This window comes from Balaenoptera physalus (genome assembly GCF_965194825.1).
Source record: "Balaenoptera physalus genome assembly, chromosome: 7".
NCBI lineage: Eukaryota > Metazoa > Chordata > Mammalia > Artiodactyla > Balaenopteridae > Balaenoptera > Balaenoptera physalus.
The window spans coordinates 36,080,934-36,101,122 of NC_138886.1; the positions used below are offsets into that span (position 1 = coordinate 36,080,934).

A 20,189-nucleotide genomic window follows, 5' to 3' on the forward strand; every position below is an offset into this window, starting at 1 on the left:
AAATGACCAACAGGCACACGAAAAGATGTTCAACATCATTACTCATTAGGGAAAAGCAAATCAAAACCACAATGACATACCACTTCATACCACTTCACAGGACTAAAATAAAAAAGACAGACAATAACAAAGGTTAGAGAGAATGTGGAAAAATTAGAACCCTCATACATTGCTGGTGGGATCATAAAATGGTAAGCAGTCTGTCAGTTTCTCAAAATGTTAGATGACTCAGAAATTCCACTCCTAGGTATACACACTAGAGAACTGAACACCTACGTCCACACAAAAATTTGTACACAAATATCCATAGCAACATTATTCATAATAGCCAAGAAGTAGAAACAACCCAAATATCCATAAACTGATAAATGGATAAATACAATGTGATATATCCATACAATGGACTATCATTCAGCAGTAAAACAGAACGAAGTACTAAAATATGCTACATGATCAATCTTGAAAATATTATGCTAAGCTGAAAGAAGCCAGACCCAAAAGGCCAAATATTATATGATTCCATTTATATGAAATGTCCAGAGCAGTCAATCCATAAAGGCAGAAAGTAGATTAGTGGTTGCTAGGGGCTGGTGTAGGGGGAGGAATTGGGAGTGACCACTGATGGGTATAGGGTTTCTCTTTCAGGTGGTGAAAATGTTCTAAAATTAGATTGTGGTGATGCTTGCACAAATGTGAATATACTAAAAACCACTGAATTGTACACTTTAAAGTGGTAATTTTATAGTATGTGAATTATATTTCAGTAAAGCTGTTATAAAAAAAATTAAACCCCTTGACAGTTCTCCTTTACCCAAACAGTTTATTTAGTGGAGCCTTCAAGTTCCTTCAAGTTTTGCATCACTTACTTCCAGCTAAATTTTCAACTCTTATCTCCTGCTATTTTCCCCTGCACCGCCTTCTGCCTCCACCCTGAACACACAAAGCCATTTTATAATTCCATGCCTTTGCACATACCGTTCGTGCTGCCAAGAATGTCACACTCTGTCTTCTCTTTCTATTGAACTCTTACGTATCCTTCAAGACCAAATACTGTTTCCTTCAAGAAATCATCCCTTACTCCTCCAGACAAAGCTGATCATGCCCTCTCTGCTATAAATACTGGTTGATGTATCTGCCTTGCGAATAGACTCTGAACTCCTTGAGTTTACTAGACAGTATCATCTTCAGCCCTAGAACCTAACGCCTGTAAAAACTTAGTAAACGTTTACTGAATAAATGAATGACAAAACATTCCCTCACTATTAACTAGAAACAGTGCTATTTTTTCTCCAACTAGTTTAATTTGTAAAATCCATACAAATGTAACTTGAGCGCCGGCCTTTAGAGACCAATAAAGTGAAATAAAAATACAAATTTGAGGCCAATGCTGAGTCTTAATGGAAAATTACTATAAAGTAACATTTCATGGGGGTTCATAGTCCAGATAGTTATCACTGTTGACCGAACATACATACTGAAGTCAATACTCTTTTATTCAACATATTAAATGTGTTGTTTAACACTGGTAACCACAGCTGTGACTTAGTTAACGATCTCAATAAATCCTACTTAAATCAGAGACAGGAAAAAATTATGCAAATGAATTCTTATCTGTTTTTCTACCCAAGGCATATTTGATAACAGATAAAACATACTCCAAATAGTCTCTACTTAATAGTCAAGAAGCCATTTGAGGTTTTATTTGGATCAAAATCAAATACAAAGAAGAGAAGCCTGCTATATTCACAAACGGTTTTATTTCAGAAAGAAATTACACATTAAAAGGAGACATAGTTAAGAGCTTACATTCATGTATGGAAGTGAATCTAAGAAACTCAACAGTTATTAATATACAAAGCACATGATTAAAAAAGACAGTAAGAGGTAATGACAGAGGGGCTTGCCTTAGATTCATCCACGAAATAATATCTTTTGTTTAAAAACAAAAAGATATTGGTCTTTAAGATAGCTCTTTAGAAACGAGTTCGCAGTTCCAGAGGACTTTAAAAATTAAACCCATCACACCAGGTTCCATGTAGGCTGTATCACACCCATACTCATCAGGCAGGATGGAAACCATTCATCAATTAAACCTTGCAGCTAGACAGGATGTCTTCCACTAATCTCTTGTAAACCCAGGCATCACCCTTAAGCCTCTGCCTCCTGATACCCACCACGTCAGGTTTCTGAAGCTGGCACACTTCTAGCTCAAACTGCATTGTCACTTTGCCAAAATCTGACTGTGTTTGACACTTCAGTGTATAGCTGTGAAAAACAAGATAAGAAGCCAGTTAGCAGAAGAACCATGAATATTCTGTATAATACAATAGATTTCTATAAGCCTCTAGGAGGCCAGTGGGGAAAATGAACCATTATTTCGTATTAATAAGCAATATAGTCCTGCTTACAGTTTCCAGATGACCTAGATATGCTTTAGTGATGGAGTATGACTGGTGTTTTCCCAAAAGCTAACCAGGATCTCAAAAAAGAATACAGATGAAAAGGTTTTACCAGAATTCTCCCTTGCTCCAAAGAAAAGCCCTTTTTTCATAGCTATACATGCCATTCATGCTCAAGAAATCTTCCGGCATCCTTTATGCAAGTCTTTCAATGGTGTAATCTGTGAACATTAGGCCATTTCCACAATGTTCACAACAAAGGAAAGCAGAGGGAAGATTAAGAATATTTTATTTTGTGCACTTCATCAGAAACGTCTGTCTTTCATATAAATAAAGCTGAAGCCAGCAACCTGTCGGTAGGACGCATGTTTCTGAGGTTTTTCTAATAGTAATAAGAGGTTATGATCATTACAACACTTTAGGGCAGAGTTATAAAAGAAAGTCCAATGAGAAAGTACATTCCCATGGTTGAAACATATGGCATATATAATTAGAACTGCCACATTAACTACTCTGATAATGGAAAGGCCCTGTCTATATGAAGCCTTCCACACATCTTAAGAAATAGGTATGGTTCCTGCAAAGTTGCATAAATTGAATTCATGTACATCAACTTTTAATTTGTTTACATTATATTTTAGTTTTATTTAATTGTCTTACTGATCTTCAATATATAAATACAAACAATAAACAATAGGATCAATTCTAAATTTCGGTTCCCTAAATATTTAGGGGCACACGATTAGGCACTGTTCCACGTAAATGGGGAGAAATTAATTATTTGTATCTGTTACGTATTACAAGGTGTATTAAAATATCATTCTTTTTCTTACTAACTTAGTTATGTCCTTTGGGGCTTGATCGATTAAAAATAAGCAGTTGCTATCAGAAATGCCGTTAAGGTAAACCCTGTAGTTAAGGTTCCTGATGGGAAGATGAAGCATAGAGCAATTTAGTCACATATCAAAGATAAAAAGTGATTTTTCCTCATTGGAAAAAGATAGTAATGGAATATAACCGAGATTAGTGACACCACACCACTGAAAAATTTAGCTTTTGTTATTCTGCTTTGTCGCAAAGAAGGTAAAAACAAACAGAGAAGGGAAAAAGAAAAAAGAAGGATAAAGGCAGATCTTCGGGTGGATCAGGAAGTTCGAGGAACAGATTACTGGTGAATAGCCAGTTACCAATCTGATAGATCATACGCTGAAGGAAAAATAATCGAAAGCTTTCTAACACAGATTTGGTGAGAGGTTCTAACGCTGTGGATAAACCCCAAGCATGAAGAACAGGTCAGAGTTAGATGTGATATAATGATACCTAAAGAAGAAAGCCAGGGTTCACATAAGAGCGCTTGCCAACATTTAGAGATAATGAAAAGTAAAATTACTTTTGCAAAAGATTGTTTCTTAAAATCTTACTCTATACTGACTGTTCCAATTAAATGTTTTTGTTAATCTATCAGTGGCTCTTCTTGTTAGTGCTTTAATAATGAAATTTTAAAGAGACATAACTAAGTGGAAATGTTTAGAAATATGAACATCTTAAGCAACCAGAAGAGGTCTGGCTGTCCAGACCATGAGATTGTGACCAAGGAGGCTTTGATGGCAGTTCACTCAACAGTGGGAAACAGCTAAGGTGAAATAATTTTCTAAAGTACTGAAAACCAGTTCTGTCACATAGAACGTCATAAAGAGAAGGAGTCTATATATATCCTTGATTTGTTTGAGGTGTCTCATAAATTTAGATTACAACTTATAAATATTATTGTAAAGCAGAACATCAAAGAAAAATAGAAGATGCAAAAGAAACTGGAAGAAGTTCAGATTTTCCTATTTTGAAAAGTCTAACTTTGAAAGTGGTGACAATATGGGCACTTAAAAAACTTCTATAGCTCATAGAAAACAAAAGAGAATAAATTATGAACACAGACACTACCATAAAAGCTTTTTGGAAAAATGAGGCGAGAGAAATATATTTTTTAATTATGTTAAACAATTTATAATTTTTTAATTATATTAAAAACATAGGTTGAGAGGGGAATCAACCTATGTTTTCTCAAAGTTCAAAAGACGTCAAGTAACAGATTCAAGTGTGCTTCTTACCCCTTTTGTACAAAGTCAACGTGCTTCTTTGGAAGAATAGACATTATTTCATTCAAGAGTTGATCTGGATTCACTAATCTGGTTGTAGTCACGTTATAGTGAGGCTTAGAAAAGAAAAAGAAGGGGTTAAGAAGTAAATCTTTACATCAACACAAAGACCATCCTACCTCATTTAGAGATCCCAAACTCCTCAACATAGTACCGTTTCAAGTGGAAATATTTCAAGAAAAACACTGAAAGAATTTACAACCAACTCTTGGTAAGTTGGATTGAGACGGCACTGGGAAAGCTTGGAGAAATCACGTTTATTAGTAACTGCATCCATATCACCCTTTTTATATTTGCATCTTCCTCTCCTACCAATTTTTTAATAAGTAAATAAATATTAAATAATGTCTATCTCTTTGAGCTCTACCTATCTCCCCCTTCCTACTTGGTGATAAAGATTCCTGAAATGTAAACTGTGAGAAAACAAATGGCCTAGAAAATTTCACTTGTATATAGTTGCATGTGTTTCCTTAATTCTTTCTTGATCATTTAAGGAATTTTACAGAATCCCAGGAGGTGATTCTATGACAATTCTATGAAGGAATGAATATAACAAGTATCCCTTTAAAAAAGTAATGTCAAGTTATTTTTTTCTCATTCACTAACAGCATAATTCTCAGAAATAATTTCTTTTTTAAATTAATTAATTAATTAATTAATTTTTGGCTGAGTTGGGCCTTCGTTGCTGCGCGCGGGCTTTCTCTAGTTGCGGCGAGCGGGGGCTACTCTTTGTTGCGGTGTGTGGACTTCTCATTGCGGTGGCTTCTCTTTGTTGCAGAGCACGGACCCTAGGCGTGTGGGCTTCAGTAGTTGTGGCACGCGGGCTCATTAGTTGTGGCTCACAGGTTCTAGAGCGCAGGCTCAGTAGCTGTGGTGCACGGGCTTAGTTGCTCCACAGCATGTGGCATCTTCCCGGACCAGGGCTTGAACCCGTGTCCCCTGCATTGGCAGGCAGATTCTTAACCATTGCACCACCAGGGAAGTCCAGAAATAACTTCATTCTTAATTAGTATCTATCCATCCATTCATTCAACAACTATTTATTGATGGTTTACTAGGTGCCAGGCACTGTTTTATTTTTTAATTTTAATTTTTAAAATTATTATTATTATTATTATTTGGCCACACAATGCGGCTTACGGGGGATCTCAGTTTCCCCACCAGGGACTGAATCCGGGCCACAGCAGCGAAAGCCCGGAATCCTAACCACTACACCACCAGGGAACTTCCCCAGGCACTGTTTTAATAGGTTTTGGAGACAAAAAAATCCCTACCTTTCTAGCAGTACCTTCACTGTCAAACAAAATTATACTTTCTATGTCTTTCAGATTTCAGTTCTTTTTATAAATAACAAAATGCTGAAGTTAGAAAAGACCCAACTACCTTACTTTTCACATTAAGAACCTATGACCCAAAGAAGAGCTATAAGTTTCTTAAGATGGGGTTTCCCAAAATGTGATAAAAATAATAACTGGAGTTCTACAATATAACTCTAAGTGGTACATGGATAAATACTTTTATTTTAATATTTATATATTTGTTCCAATCAGATTTAGCAAAATATGATTAGAAAAACTAATGACATATGGTTTCCTTTTAAATAAATACAAGTTTTTAAAAAGTTAGCCATCTTGGGGCTTCCCTGGTGGCGCAGTGGTGGAGAGTCCGCCTGCCAATGAGGGGGACACGGGTTCGGGCCCTGGTCTGGGAGGATCCCACATGCTGCAGAGCAACTAGGCTTGTGCACTACAACTACTGAGCCTGTGCTCTAGAGCCCGTGAGCCACAACTACTGAGCCTGCATGCCCCAACTGCTGAAGCCCGCGCGCCTGGAGCCTGTGCTCCGCAACAAGAGAGGCCACTGCAATGAGAAGCCCGCGCACCACAATGAAGAGTGGCCCCCACTCGCTGCAACTAGAGAAAGCCCACGCGCAGCAGTGAAGACCCAACACAGCCAAAAATAAATAAATAAAAATAAATAAATCTATTAAAAAAAAAAAAAAAGAATCCGCCTGCCAATGCAGAGGACACGGGTTCGAGCCCTGGTCCGGGAAGATCCCACATGCCGCGGAGCAACTAAACTCGCGTGCCACAACTACTGAGCCTGCGCTCTAGAGCCCGGGAGCCACAACTACTGAGCCCACGTGCCACAACTACTGAAGCCCGTGCACCTAGAGCCTGTGCTCCGCAACAAGAGAAGCCACCGCAATGAGAAGCCCGTGCACCGCAACAAAGAGTAGCCCCCGCTCGCCGCAACTAGAGAAAGCCCGCGCGCAGCAACGAAGACCCAACACAACCAAAAATAAATAAATAGATAGATAGATAGATAGATAAATAAAGTTAGTCATCTTGATTGTGGTGGTGGTTTCACAGGTACATATATAATGCCAAAGTATATTAATTGTACATTTTTAATATATGCAGATTATTGCATGTCAATTATACCTCTATAAATCTGCTTTTAAAATGCATCACATAAAGAAAGTACCAGATAAATAACAGTGCAGATGATATGCTGATATGCCGACATGAAGGTGACTGTCAAATGACTAGAGTTCAGGAACCTCAGCTTCAAGTTATAAAACGAACAAGTGGCACAGCTATGACAGGCCCCTCTGTCTCTTGGCTTCCAATCCAGGACTTTTTCACCAAATTAGATTGGCTTTTTCAAGATAATAACAAACTGAACACTTTCAAATCACAATTCAAGTGATTCCTTTGTAAAATAAAGAAATAATCCTATTTTATCTATTTAAATTTCAGATTTTTATAGATTGCTTCCTAAAAGAGGGCTTAACTACATATGATTCACTATCTTAAAAAATTAAGGTGTTCTTTGTACCATCTTTTTTTCTTTTTGGCCGCACCGTGTAGCATGCGAGATCTTAGCTCCCCAACCAGGGATCAAACCCGTGCTCCCTGCAGTGGAAGCGCGGAGTCTTAACCACTGAACAGACAAGGAAGTCCCTTTGTACCATCCTTTTAACTTTTCTGTAAGTTTATAATTTTTTAATTTAAGAACTAGGTGTGGACTTCTCTGGTGGCTCAGTGGTTAAGAATCCACCTGCCAATGCAGGGGACACAGGTTTGAGCCCTGGTCCGGGAAGATACCACATGCTGCAGAGCAACTAAGCCCGTGTGCCAAAACTACTGAGCCTACGCTCTAGAGCCCGTGAGCCACAACTACTGAGCCCGCGTGCTGCAACTACTGAAGCCCACGCGCCTAGAGCCTGTGCTCTGCAACAAAGAGAAGCCACCTCAATGAGAAGCCCGCGCACCACAACGAAGAGTAGCCCCCGCTCTCCGCAACTGGAGAAAAAGCCCGCACGCAGCAACAAAGACCCAATGCAGCCAAAAATAAAGAAAGAAAGAAAAGAAAAGAAAAGAACTAGGTGGAAAATGAGGATAATCTCCTAAAGTAAGTCCTTCAGTTCTGAAAAACTTAAAACATTAGAAAGGGTTAAAGATCCAAAGTTAGATAAAGCTTCAGATCTTAGGGGTGTGCTAATTACAACTGTGGTTCTGCTACATTGGGGTTAAAATGCTCAACAATGACAATAATAATGATACTTGACACTGGAACACCTTATATTTAGAAAGCATTTCATATGCAATATAGCATCTCATACAGACAGTCTCATTTATATATCCCAGCTCTGTGAAGCTGCCAGGATAGACATTATCTCCAGTTTTTACAAATAAAAAAATTGAGATAGTCAGAGATAAAATGACTTATATAAGCTACACTGTATGAAGCTGAGGCTACAACCCAGGCTTCTCATTCCCAATCTTGTGATTTTTCTCCTACATCCTGGAAGTACTGGGAAATATCTAGAAAGCCAATTAATATCACAGCAGTTCCTACTGAAAAATGCATTCAAGTTCCAAATAATTTACATTGGTGAACATTTTTAGAATATCATCTATTAGTATCTGATAACCACTGAGCTTTTCAATAATGTATATAACTGGATAAGTTTCCTTAATTTTCTTTATTTAATATTTTCAGAGAAATGACACCATGATTTTCATAATCCCAACGTCAGGGTTTGAAATACCTCACAACTGTCTCCAACTAGAGAATTCTTAGAATAAAAAGATAAAATATGCCTAATAAACAGCCATATGCAACATAAAACTCCAGTGCATTATGTAAGTTCAACAAGGCAACAAATACTAATGGAGAAGTCCTATCTTCTCTCACTTTAAGACAGGACATAAATGGGATCTCAGAACATTCTCCCCTGAAGCACCCTTCCACCCAGCAGCTCAGCATTTTTCTTCCCCCAAACCTGCCCAGATTTGCTCAAAATGAGACTCTCAGTGCAAAATATAAACACAGACCCAGTCCCCACATCATGGGGAACACCACCATCTGCTCTTCCCTCCTCTGGGCCCCACTCCTCTTGGAACATGTTTTTATTACAGCAATAAGCCCCGTGGATCAGAGCAACATCCCTGCCTGTTTTCACTGCCACTCTATGAGTTCCTCAAAGACATGAGCTGTGTCTTATTCTTCCCTTCACCTCTTACTTCCCCCAAACAAAAATGTCATTCATTAGATATTTGAATGAATGCTCAGAGAGAATCCAAGAGAGTAAGAAGTACCTTATATCTACTAATCACTTCTTTTTCTTTTCCTATCCCCACCAAATATACTGTCCACACCACTGACACATTAAACATGCTCTAAAAACATAATAAGTCTGTCAAGTAAGGTCCAAACGTCTTAGCCAGCCTATTTTCCTGAACTGTTGCTATTTTCCTCACACACACCACACTCAAGGTTCAAATTAACTTCCCATGCATTCAGATATTTCGTGAGGGCCTACAAAGGTACCCATGTGTCAGGGACTCTCCTATGTACCAGAGATAGGACAACTGACCTCAAGCCCCCATCCTTAAGGCAGTTCCTTATATATGCCCCATGCTTCCCCACCTCCTCTTTTGCCTCTGTGATTAATCCCCCTATGTGAACTTTAATATTTGAATTTTAGTTATTTGTTCCTCCAAAGGAGCAACTGTATCTAATTTACCTCTGCATTCTCAAAGCCCACTGCATAGTAACATGTATATTTTAGGTGCTCAAAAAATATGTATTAGCTAAATGGATGAATAAATAAATTAAAAATACTAATCAATTCATTCATTCAGTACTTCCCTTTAAAAAAAAAAAAGTAGTCCAGTTAGCAGTCAGCTTCTAAAATCCATATTAAAGAATTCCAGTCCACTTACCTTTAGTCTTCTTGGCCCATCTTTGGCCGAGCCCTTCCTTTTGCTCCTGGTAAGCACAGTGATAACCTTATCCAACCCCTTCTCAAGGCTCCCAAACACTTTGGTTCCTTTTCTTTTTGGAGTATTCTCTACATGTACTTGGTTAAGGTTGAGTTCCACTGAACGACACCTTAAAAAAAAAAACCAATGAACCCACGAGTAAGAGTTGGACTTCCTGCCTGTTGGGTCCCTCACAGAGGTGCATTTGTCCTGGCTGTTAGGTGCACCTCATTCAGGTATGCCTGGGCCAAGCCATCTTACTCTTCCTCAGGGAGCACGAAAGCCATCTCCCACTGAAATGTAGCTATCACCTTTCCCCCAAGCCAACTGCCAAAACTATTTTTCCCCTACCTTTTTTTTAGTGTCAAATATATAGAAAAGTTGAACAAAAAGTATAATAACCATCCACATATCCTTCTAGAGTCAACAATTGTTAATATTTTGCCACATTTGCTTTCTCTACATATATATAATAAGTACATTAAAAATATGTACATCAAAGTAATCCATCTGAAGATATCACAACCCTTGGGACTTCCCTGGTGATCCAGTGGGCAAGACTCTGCACTCCCAATGCAGGGGGCCTGGGTTCAATCCTTGGTCGGGGAACTAGATCCCACATGCATGCGGCAACTAAGAGTTCGCCTGCTGCAACTAAGAGTCTGCATGCCACAGCTAGGAGTCCATACACCGCAACTAAGAGTCTGCATGCTGCAACCTAAAGATCCCACACACCACAACTAAAGATCCCACGTGCCGCAACGAAGATCCCGCATACTGCAACTAAGACCTGGCACAGAATGAATGAATGAATGAATATTAAAAAAAAAAAATTACAACCCTTTACTCTGAAACACTTCAGCATACATCGCCAGTGAATAAGGACATCTTCCTACATAACCACAATATCATTATGATATCAAGAAAATTAATAATAATGCCATAGCATCTAATATCTAGTTCACATTCTAATTCTCCCAATTATCCTCAAAATGGAGCCTGCTCAAAAAAATAGCTATAAAAGATAATGAAAGGTCACCTATGCTGCAGACCTGTTTGTTCAAGAGGAATGGGCTTTATCTGAAGCACCCTTTAGGATCTTTACTATTTGAGTGACTGCTGTTTGTTAGTGGATGTCTATACTCCACCGGCAGAAGTGTAGGGAAAGATGGGCCTCAGCACAGGAACTGTATTTTAAGTTAAGGTGCCAGTCGTACTGCTGATGAGTCTCACAATTCCACCCTGAGAAAGGCAGTGCCAACAGCCTCAGTAATGGCCACAGACCACGTTCATACAGACATTCCTACAGTCCCTGACAGAATCTACATGATGGTTTATCTTAATTGGGTTTATCATATATGAAAAAAGGAAATCTGGTTACATATACTAAACCAGCTATACAAAACTGAACACTTACCGCCTCTCAGGGCTAATGACACCTGTTATTAACTTCTCTGTTCCTGCTGAATTTACCGGCATTTTAACTGGGGTCTCTTTCAGGCACTGGTTTCTAGCTATTAGAAAAACAACAAACACAAACCATATGTAGCTGACATGCTATAGTTTCAAAGTTTCCATCAATAATGCATATATCACCTCATTCATTGGCTCAGAAATATTGTAATCACTTGCCCAGTGATGTTAAGGCTCTAATTCTTTAAAGAAATGTTTCCAGATGATTTATAATAAAAACAAAATCATTTTGCTTTACATGTGTGGCTCTTCTTTTTCTTCACTGTAAAACTGAGGCCGTGCTTATGATTTTATCATAAATATCATATGAAAAATCTAAATAGATCACATAAATAATATTTCATGATTACTGATTCTCCTTTCTATAAATAAAAGTCAATCTGTATTTATGCCTTTAATGAATATATTACTGAGAGGTGTTAATTCAATTCATAGCCCTTTCAACTCCTATCAGGCAAAGAGAATAGGCCCCTGTGAAAGCTGACAAAAGTTATTAAAGAGGTTGTAAGCTTTGGTTATTTTTATATTCCCTATTCCAAAATTTGGTGTTTTATTCTAGTATTTGTATCTCAGATAGTTTGTGACAAACCTGCATTAACAAATCTGGTTACTACTCATTAGTTAACTTTTTGTTCATGATCTAAAAGTATACCAATTAGAGATAATAATATTCACTTCATAATAAATATAAGATTCCAAGCTTTTAAAAACAGATCGGGGGTTTTGTTTTGTTTGACCACACAGCATTACTCTCTATGACCATACAGCATTACTCTCACTGGTTCCATAAGAACAAGAAAATAAAATTAATCAACAATATCTATGAAAACAGTTTTCATCTTTGTATACTGAGAGTATACAAAAAATTTGAAGGTGATTAATATGCTTTCATTTCAACTAATGCAAATAACATATGCTTAAAAAGCAGCCTGGCTTCTCCTAGCAATTCCTGAGAGCATTGCTAGCCATTTCTGACCTGCTATATGTTTATTTAGCATGATAAGAAGAAGGAATTTCAAGATGTTTTACCACTGCTTAATCTACACAGCAAATACCTTTTGAGGGTGTACTGTAATGATTTGGTGTAGTGAGTATTTCTCTTTTATGCTGGTTCTTATTAACTGGAGTCTTTGGCTCAGGAAATGAAAAGCACTCGTCATTCTTTACAGCAGACTTAGGAGTATATACATTCTCTTTGTTCTTTAATTTATTGGCAGATGCTGTGCATAATACTGGAGTTAATGATTTAGATTCCAGACCATTTGACTCTGTCCAATGCTTGGCAAACTGGAAAATAAAAGTTACTGGATAAAGCACACTGAAGAAGAAAAGTCAATTTCTTTACAACATGCCTTAATCATTTGCAAATTACCTTGCACCATTTTTATTAAAATGAAACACTATCAAAAGGATATTACGGGCAATACCAGGAAATTTGAAAATGTATATTCAGTTCTCTTTAGTACATGTAGATCACTTTAGGCTGTTCTATTGACAGGTAATTTTCAACATGTTTTGGGCCGTATTTAATCAAACATACCCAGATTCTAGGCAACTGAGGATGGGCACATATAAATCCCTAAGAATTGCTTCCCATACCTAGACTGCCAGTTTGTCTCTAATATGTAACAAGAAACTTTAGTCAATGACCGGCTCAGAAAAACCATGTTAAAATACTCTAACAGAAATGTTGGATAGAAAATATATTTTAATCCTTTTAAATTTATGGTCGAGCTTGCAAAAAAGATAGGAAAATCCTCAGAGGCCAAACTAAAAGCAGGAGCAGGAATTCAGAGATGTAATCAAGGCTGAAACTGTCCGCTGCCCTAAGGGCATCTACCTACTCTCTCGTATAATCTACAGTAGGAGTAGATTAGACCCACGTATGGTGCTAAATTAGAGCCAAAGCTCCCATGTAAAGCCAGGAGGGGCTATAACTAAAATGAAAGGGTGAATTAAATATAAACCTGCCCTGCAAAGGACTCGGCAAGAAAACGTGTCTGTCCTGGCCATGGCTCTGGAGGAGAAAAGAGAGTTTCCTTTAATAACTTTTAAGTAGCCACAGGACAGTCTTCACACAGGTTTGGAGCCCAAATTCATAATACCTGCATGATCTCCAGAAATTTCAAGCCTAGAATGTGATTTAAAGTAGTCCTAGTCCTAAACTGGTTGTGTTCCAGGAATGTGACGTGACAGAAGCAAACACAATTCCTAGCTGAAAGAAAAGCTTCAATCCAACACAACCCAAGACCTCAACCCTTAATCCAAGCTTCGAAGCATTCGCACAGAGTTCCAAGAAAAATGAGCCTATTAAAAAAAAAAAAAAAAGCCAAAAGATACAAACACCATGAGCAAAAGTCAGCAGAAAAAAATAAACAAAAGGATCAGACCCATAAAGATGTCAGATATTGAAATTACCAAGTAGAGAATATAAATATGTTCATATGTTTAAAATAATAAAAGAAATTGAAAACATGAAAAGAAGAATATTAAAGCAGTTTTGAAAAAGAATATAAATCTCTAGAAATAAAAAACATAATGATAAAAATGAAAAATTCAATAGACATGTCAAATAACAGATTAGATAGAAATGAAAAAAAGAACATGAATGTGAAATAAATCTGAAATGATCTAGAATGCAGTCCAGAGAGAAAGATATGGGATATATGAAAGAGAGTTTAAAATAAATGGAAAATGAAATTTGATGGTCTAACATATGCCTATTCTAAGTTCCAGAGATAAATAATAAAGACGATGAAAAAGCAGCAATTATTCAAGGAATTTTCCAAAACTAAAGATACAAATCCTCAAATACAGGAAACACAATGAATCATAAACAAGATAAAAAAAAGAAACCCATATCTGTATTTACTAGGCTGTACAACTCTAGAGGACACTACCCACAGAGACAGTAACCCTAACAATGAGACTGCAGAACACCAAAAACAAAGAGAAAACCCTAAAAAGAGCCAGGGAGAAGACTAACTAGAAAGGAACCTGACTGACAGAGATTTCTCAATGGTAACAACAGAAGCAAGAAGAGAGTGGAATAATATCTTCAAACTGCAGAGCGTAAAATAACTGATAAACTAGAAATCAATACACAAGGAAACTACATTCCAAAAATGAAAGTGAAATAACGACAATTTTAGCCAATTTAGAAAGAGTGTTTGCCATCAACTGTGACTTCCACTAAAGGAATTTTTAAAGGATGTACTCCAGGAAGAAGAAAAATAATTTTAGAATGAAGGTTTGAGAGATAAGAAGGGTAAGTAAACAAAAGAAAATGTGAGTCAATCAAATAAATACTGATAGTATACATTCTAAAAATAATATGCAATTTATGAAGTTAAAAATGTATAGATCTAAAAAAATTGTACCACAGTTATGCAAGATGTAACTACTGGGGCTTCCCTGGTAGCTCAGTGGTTAAGAATCCGCCTGCCAATGCAGGGCACACGGGTTCGAGCCCTGGTCCAGGAAGATCCCACATGCTGCAGAGCAACTAAGCCCATGCGCCACAACTACTGAGCCTGTGCTCTAGAACCCACGAGCCACAACTACTGAGCCCACGTGCCACAACTACTGAAGCCCACGTGCCTAGAGCCAGTGCTCTGCAACAAGAGAAGCCACCGCGATGAGAAGCCTGCGCACTGCAACAAAGAGTAGCCCCCGCTCACCTCAATTAGAGAAAGCCCATGCACAGCAATGAAGACCCAACGCAGCCAAAAAATAAATAAATAAATAAAATACATTTTTCAAAAAAAAGAGATGTAACTAGTGGAGAAAAATGAGTGAAGGGTCCAAGAGACCTCCGTTTACTACTTTTATAACTTTCTGTGAATACATAAAGATTTCAAAATGAAAAACTAAAAAAAATAGCTAAAATACTGACATATCAACAGTATTTAGTCATCTAAGAGAGGGTGATCAGAGATTAGTGTTCTAAGGATTTCATATGTTTAGAAGAAAAGTAAAGATACAGATTAACTTTCTATTTGGTTAAGTTAAATAGCATGTTAAAAGATTAGAGTAAATATTAAAATAAAATAGAAACCAATGGAATGAAGGGAAAAATTGACATAAGAAACAAGAAATATAGGAAAAAAATACAGAAAAAGTGGGACAAATAGAAAGCACAAAATAAGACGGCAGATACACAATAAGAACATTAGTAACCAAAATAAATGTAAATTTGGTAAGCTCTCACTTGAAAGACAAAGATTTTCAGTTTGCATACCAAATCTAGCTATATGTTGTTTTTTAAGAGATATACCTAGGGGGAGTGGAGGAGGGATGGATTGGGAGTTTGGGATTAGCAGGTGTAAACTATTATATATAGAATGGATAAACAACAAGGTCCTACTGTATAGCGAAGGGAACTATATTCAATATCCTGTGATAAACCATAATGGAAAAGAATCTGAAAAAGAATGTATGTATGTATAACTGAATCACTTTGCTGTACAGCAGAAATTAACATAACATTGTAAATCAACTATACTTCAAAAAAGTCATTTAAAATCTTTAAAAAAAAAAAGAGATACCTAAAATATAAGGGCATGAAAGGTTGAAAATAAAAAGATAAAAAAATATAAACCAAGCAAATAACAACCAAAAAAATCAATATAGCTATCTTAATATCAGAGAAACAAATAGACTTCAAGGAGAAACACATAACTAGTAATAAAGAGGATCACTATAAATGATAAAAGGTTCAATTCACCAGAATAAAAATTCTAAACTTGTATGCTAATTATATAGCTTCGTACATATATATATGAAGCAAAAATAGAACTACAAGAAGAAAATGACAAACTACCATCCCATTAGAAGATTTTTAACATATCCCACTCTCAAGCAGATAAATTTGTGGGTCAAGCAGACAAAATATTAGTATGGACATAGAAGATTTAACAACAGAATTTAATAAGATTGGTCTAATAGAAAAATAAAGGCAGAAAATAACAAAATGGAAACTAAAATATAATAGAATCAATAAGGCCAGAAGTTGGTTCTTTGAAAAGACTAATAAAATTGACAAAACTCTGGTAAGACTGATCCAAAAAATGAAAGAGCTGCAATAAACAAATACACTTCAGCAATGAAAAGGGGGACATAAACACAGATACTACAGATATTAGCAAGATCATAATATCCTCCTGTTGATTTTATGCCAAAACATTTTAAAACTTGTATGAAATGGACACTAGAAAAACAAAATTCACCAAACTGACGAAAAGAAATTGAAATACTGTGTAGTCCTATAAATACAGAAGAAATTGAATCAGTAGTTGACTAGCTTCTCACAGAAACATTCCAGGCCCAGATAGTTACAGAATAAGTTCTATCATACATTCAAGGAAAATATAATTAATAGCTCTTAAAAACCATTCCAGAGAATATAAAAGAAAGAATATGTCCCAAGTCATTTTCAAAGACTAGTTATAATCTTAATGTCAATCAGATACGATTAATATAAGATGGGATGGGCAATCTTAATGCCAATCAGATACGATTAATATAAGATGGGATGGGATGCAAGAACAGGAGAAGAAAGTCTTTCACTCTTTATTCAGCAGTTCCATATTGTTTGAATTTTTTACAAGATGAATGTATCTATGTATTACTTATGTATCAATAATAATAAAATTAAAGTTTTCAAAAGAAAAAAAATCATATAAGAAAGAATAGGCCAATCTTATTTAAGAACATAGAAGCAAAAAACCTAAACAAAATGTTAGTAAACTAAACCCAGCAATGTATAAAAAAGACAGTAATACATCATGACAAACTGGGCTTATCTAAAGAATGCAAGATTGGTTTAACATCAAATCTATTAATATAACATATACTACATCAACAAATGGAAAGAACAAAACCAGATGATTATCTCAATAGATGAATTCTATCTAACCGTTTTTCTGCAACAGAGATTCATAATTTTTAAACAAATCTTAGCAAACCAGGACTAGATGAAAAAAAGGTCTTAATCTGAAAAATATGGGGTAGGGGGGCACAGAGGGGAGAGAGGGAAAAGAAGGATAAGGGAAAGGAGAACAGGGAGGGGGAAGAGGAAAGTGGAGGGAAAAAGAGAGAACAAACATCATATTGAATGATAAAATATTAGAAGCATCATTCTACAATTGGGAAGAACAGAAGAATGCTTACTATACTGCTAGGACTACTAAGTGCAGTAATAAAAAGATATTAAAGGCATGAGAACTGGAAAGGAAGTAACAAAACTGTCATCCATAGATGATATAATTTTCTACAACACTCAAAAGAATATACAAACTATAAGAATTTAAAAGAGCTTAGGAAAGTTGTTGAATATAAGATCAATACACAAAAATCAGTTTCATATCTTTACACCAGTATCAGACAGTTTAAAAATGTGATTTAAAAAAACCTACCATTCCCAATAGCAATAAAAAACAAAAGTACTCAGGAATAAATCTAGTAAAAGATATGTAAGATCATTTTAGAGAAATTTATAAAATTTTATTGAAAGCAATTAACTAAAACCTAATAAATAGAGAGGTATACTGTGTTTACAGATAGGGGGCTTTGAGGATACAGACCTCAATTATTCCCAAGTTGAATCTTAGAGTCAATGTAACTTCAATTTTTAAGTGTGTGTAAAATTTATCAAAATGATTCTAAAATGTATATGGAAATGCAAAGGAGCAAGAATAGACATTCTTAAAGAAGAAGAAGATGGGAGCAAATTGGCCAACCAGATAAAAGAAATATTATAAAACTAAAGAAATAAGACATATGGTATTCGTACAAATATACCAATAAAACAAAATATTTCTCAGAAGCAGACACACTTATATAACAACTTGATATATGATAGAAGTGCCATTGTAGATCAGTGCAGAAAGACTGGACTTGTCAATGGTGCTGGTGCAACTGATTGTAAGAGGGAAAAATTGATTCCCTACCTCATACCATACAAGAGAATTAATTCTCCACAGACTAAAGACTTAATGTGAAAGGAAAAGCTTTAAAACTTTTAGAAGCAATATATGTGAATGCATTTATGCCTTCTGTAGAATGATTTCTTTTAAAATACACAAAAATTATAAACCATAAAGGAAAATACTGACAACTTGTAACATTAAAATTAATGACTTCTGCCATCAAAGTAAAAAGACAAGTGACAAACTCAGACAATATACCTGCAACACACAACCAACAAAGGATTAGAATTAAAATTAAATTAAGAACTTCCTCAATACCACCAAGAAAAAAGAAACAATCCAACAGAAAAATAGGCAAAGGACACAAAAAAAGCCATTTCATAAAACAGGAAAAACCATTGGCTGATTAATATATGAAAAGATACATAAATAATCAGAAAAGTACAAATTAAAACCACAGTGAGATATCACTTTACACTCGCCAGATTAGAAAATATTAAACAACAAAAAATATCAAGTATTGATAAGTTTGTGGAGCAACAGGGACATGTAAATTATACCTCATTTTTTAAAGAGGAGGGGAGGGAAAGGAAGGAAAATAGAGCAGTGGAGTGCTCCAAAATGGAATCTTGGCTTTCTTCAACTTGGAAATAATTGGCTTCCCTTTCATTTATATTCCAACAATCTCCCATTAATATTTTCAATGGCTTAGGAATCATTAAATTTGCAAGCACAAACTAGATCTTATGTTAGAGCCTAGATATTTTTTATAATGGAGATAACATATTCTACTTTAAACAGTAATAAAAATAACCAACCTGTGGTGTTTGTGTAGTAGCCACACCTGTTGATGAAATGTCTTCACACCATTCATAGTCTATTAATCCAGCCACATAATTTTCATCACTGGCGACCACATCTTCTAGACTCAGATTCTTTGACTATTCAAAAATAGAAGAACTCAGAAACAACACCACCATGATTCAATTTTAAAAGAGTATATTGCAGGCACAGGGCAAGGTCCTCAAAGCAGAAACAAATGAGAGACAGTAGACTGAAGGAGATCACCACCCAAAACAGGAAGTCAAAAATTTTTAATTCAAATTATTAGATAGGAGAATCTCTGACTCTCAAACAAGATGCCTTGGAACATTCTTATGTTATATGGCAATCTACTTAGCGTATCATTATCAGATAATCACTATAACACCAGACAAATAACTCTTTTGCAAATCTATAAATAAGAAGCTCTCTGACAAAGTAGAAGATAGAAGGGACTCTGAAATACAGGTTTCTTGGTTGCAAGAACATACTGAGTAGCTTGCAATTTCTATTAGGAATAAATTAGACTTATGAAAGATCTCCTGGAGACAGGCTATTCGGGGTCCTATGCTAATAATACCACCAGTCATTTATTTTCCTTCACTCTTCCCCCTCAAAACACTAGGAGTACACTAGATATACCCTAAATTCTAAGACTATGGAGTATAGTTGGATTTTTTATTTTTCACTCCTTTCCTTTCCTTCAATATCTAGTTAGCCTGGCCAAGCAACTGTACTTGAATTTCTTACATTCCATCCTTTCTTTTCTAATTTTCTGATTCAAGAACAAATCTTCTCATACCTGAACTATTCAAGTGGACAATATGGTCCCTGCCACCAATCTTCCCACCCTCTCAACCAGGGGTGACAGAGTTCTCCAGGGTTGTCAATTACCATCAACTAGAACTAGCCACATGGAGTGCTAGGCTGAGAAAAATACTAAAGCTAAGTCTATGCCCAGCAGGGAAAAGCACAGTGTCATATGAATGAAGGCTGAATAAAAGCACATAAACATCCCTGACTGAACAATCCTATATACAACTGGATGAACTTTGAAAATCAGTCATGTTGGTGACATGTCATGTCTTGCTCAAAAACCCAGTTTCCCATTACTTACAGCATAAAGTGTAACCCTCTGAC

General features: G+C 36.1%; 2 protein-coding genes across 8 annotated transcripts in view; both read right to left on the bottom strand.

Moving 5' to 3' along the window:
• Positions 1 to 1,738: 1,738 nt before the first annotated feature.
• MELK (maternal embryonic leucine zipper kinase) overlaps positions 1,739 to 20,189 on the bottom strand; it is an 84,005-nt gene continuing 65,554 nt past the window's right edge. For all 7 annotated transcript variants that reach the window (XM_082468646.1, XM_082468640.1, XM_082468642.1 and 4 more), the window contains 6 exons: positions 19,046 to 19,168; positions 12,354 to 12,585; positions 11,243 to 11,339; positions 9,787 to 9,955; positions 4,505 to 4,608; positions 1,739 to 2,265 (listed from right to left, as the gene is read on the bottom strand). In XM_082468646.1, the coding sequence (XP_082324772.1) occupies positions 2,088 to 2,265; positions 4,505 to 4,608; positions 9,787 to 9,955; positions 11,243 to 11,339; positions 12,354 to 12,585; positions 19,046 to 19,168 (903 nt within the window). In that variant the 3' untranslated portion in view covers positions 1,739 to 2,087. The remainder of the gene's footprint in view (positions 2,266 to 4,504; positions 4,609 to 9,786; positions 9,956 to 11,242; positions 11,340 to 12,353; positions 12,586 to 19,045; positions 19,169 to 20,189) is intronic.
• Positions 4,618 to 20,189, bottom strand: part of CCIN (calicin) — a 399,321-nt gene continuing 383,749 nt past the window's right edge. The window contains exon 2 of the transcript XR_014265516.1: positions 4,618 to 6,343. The gene's annotated coding sequence lies outside the window, so the exon portion shown is untranslated. The remainder of the gene's footprint in view (positions 6,344 to 20,189) is intronic.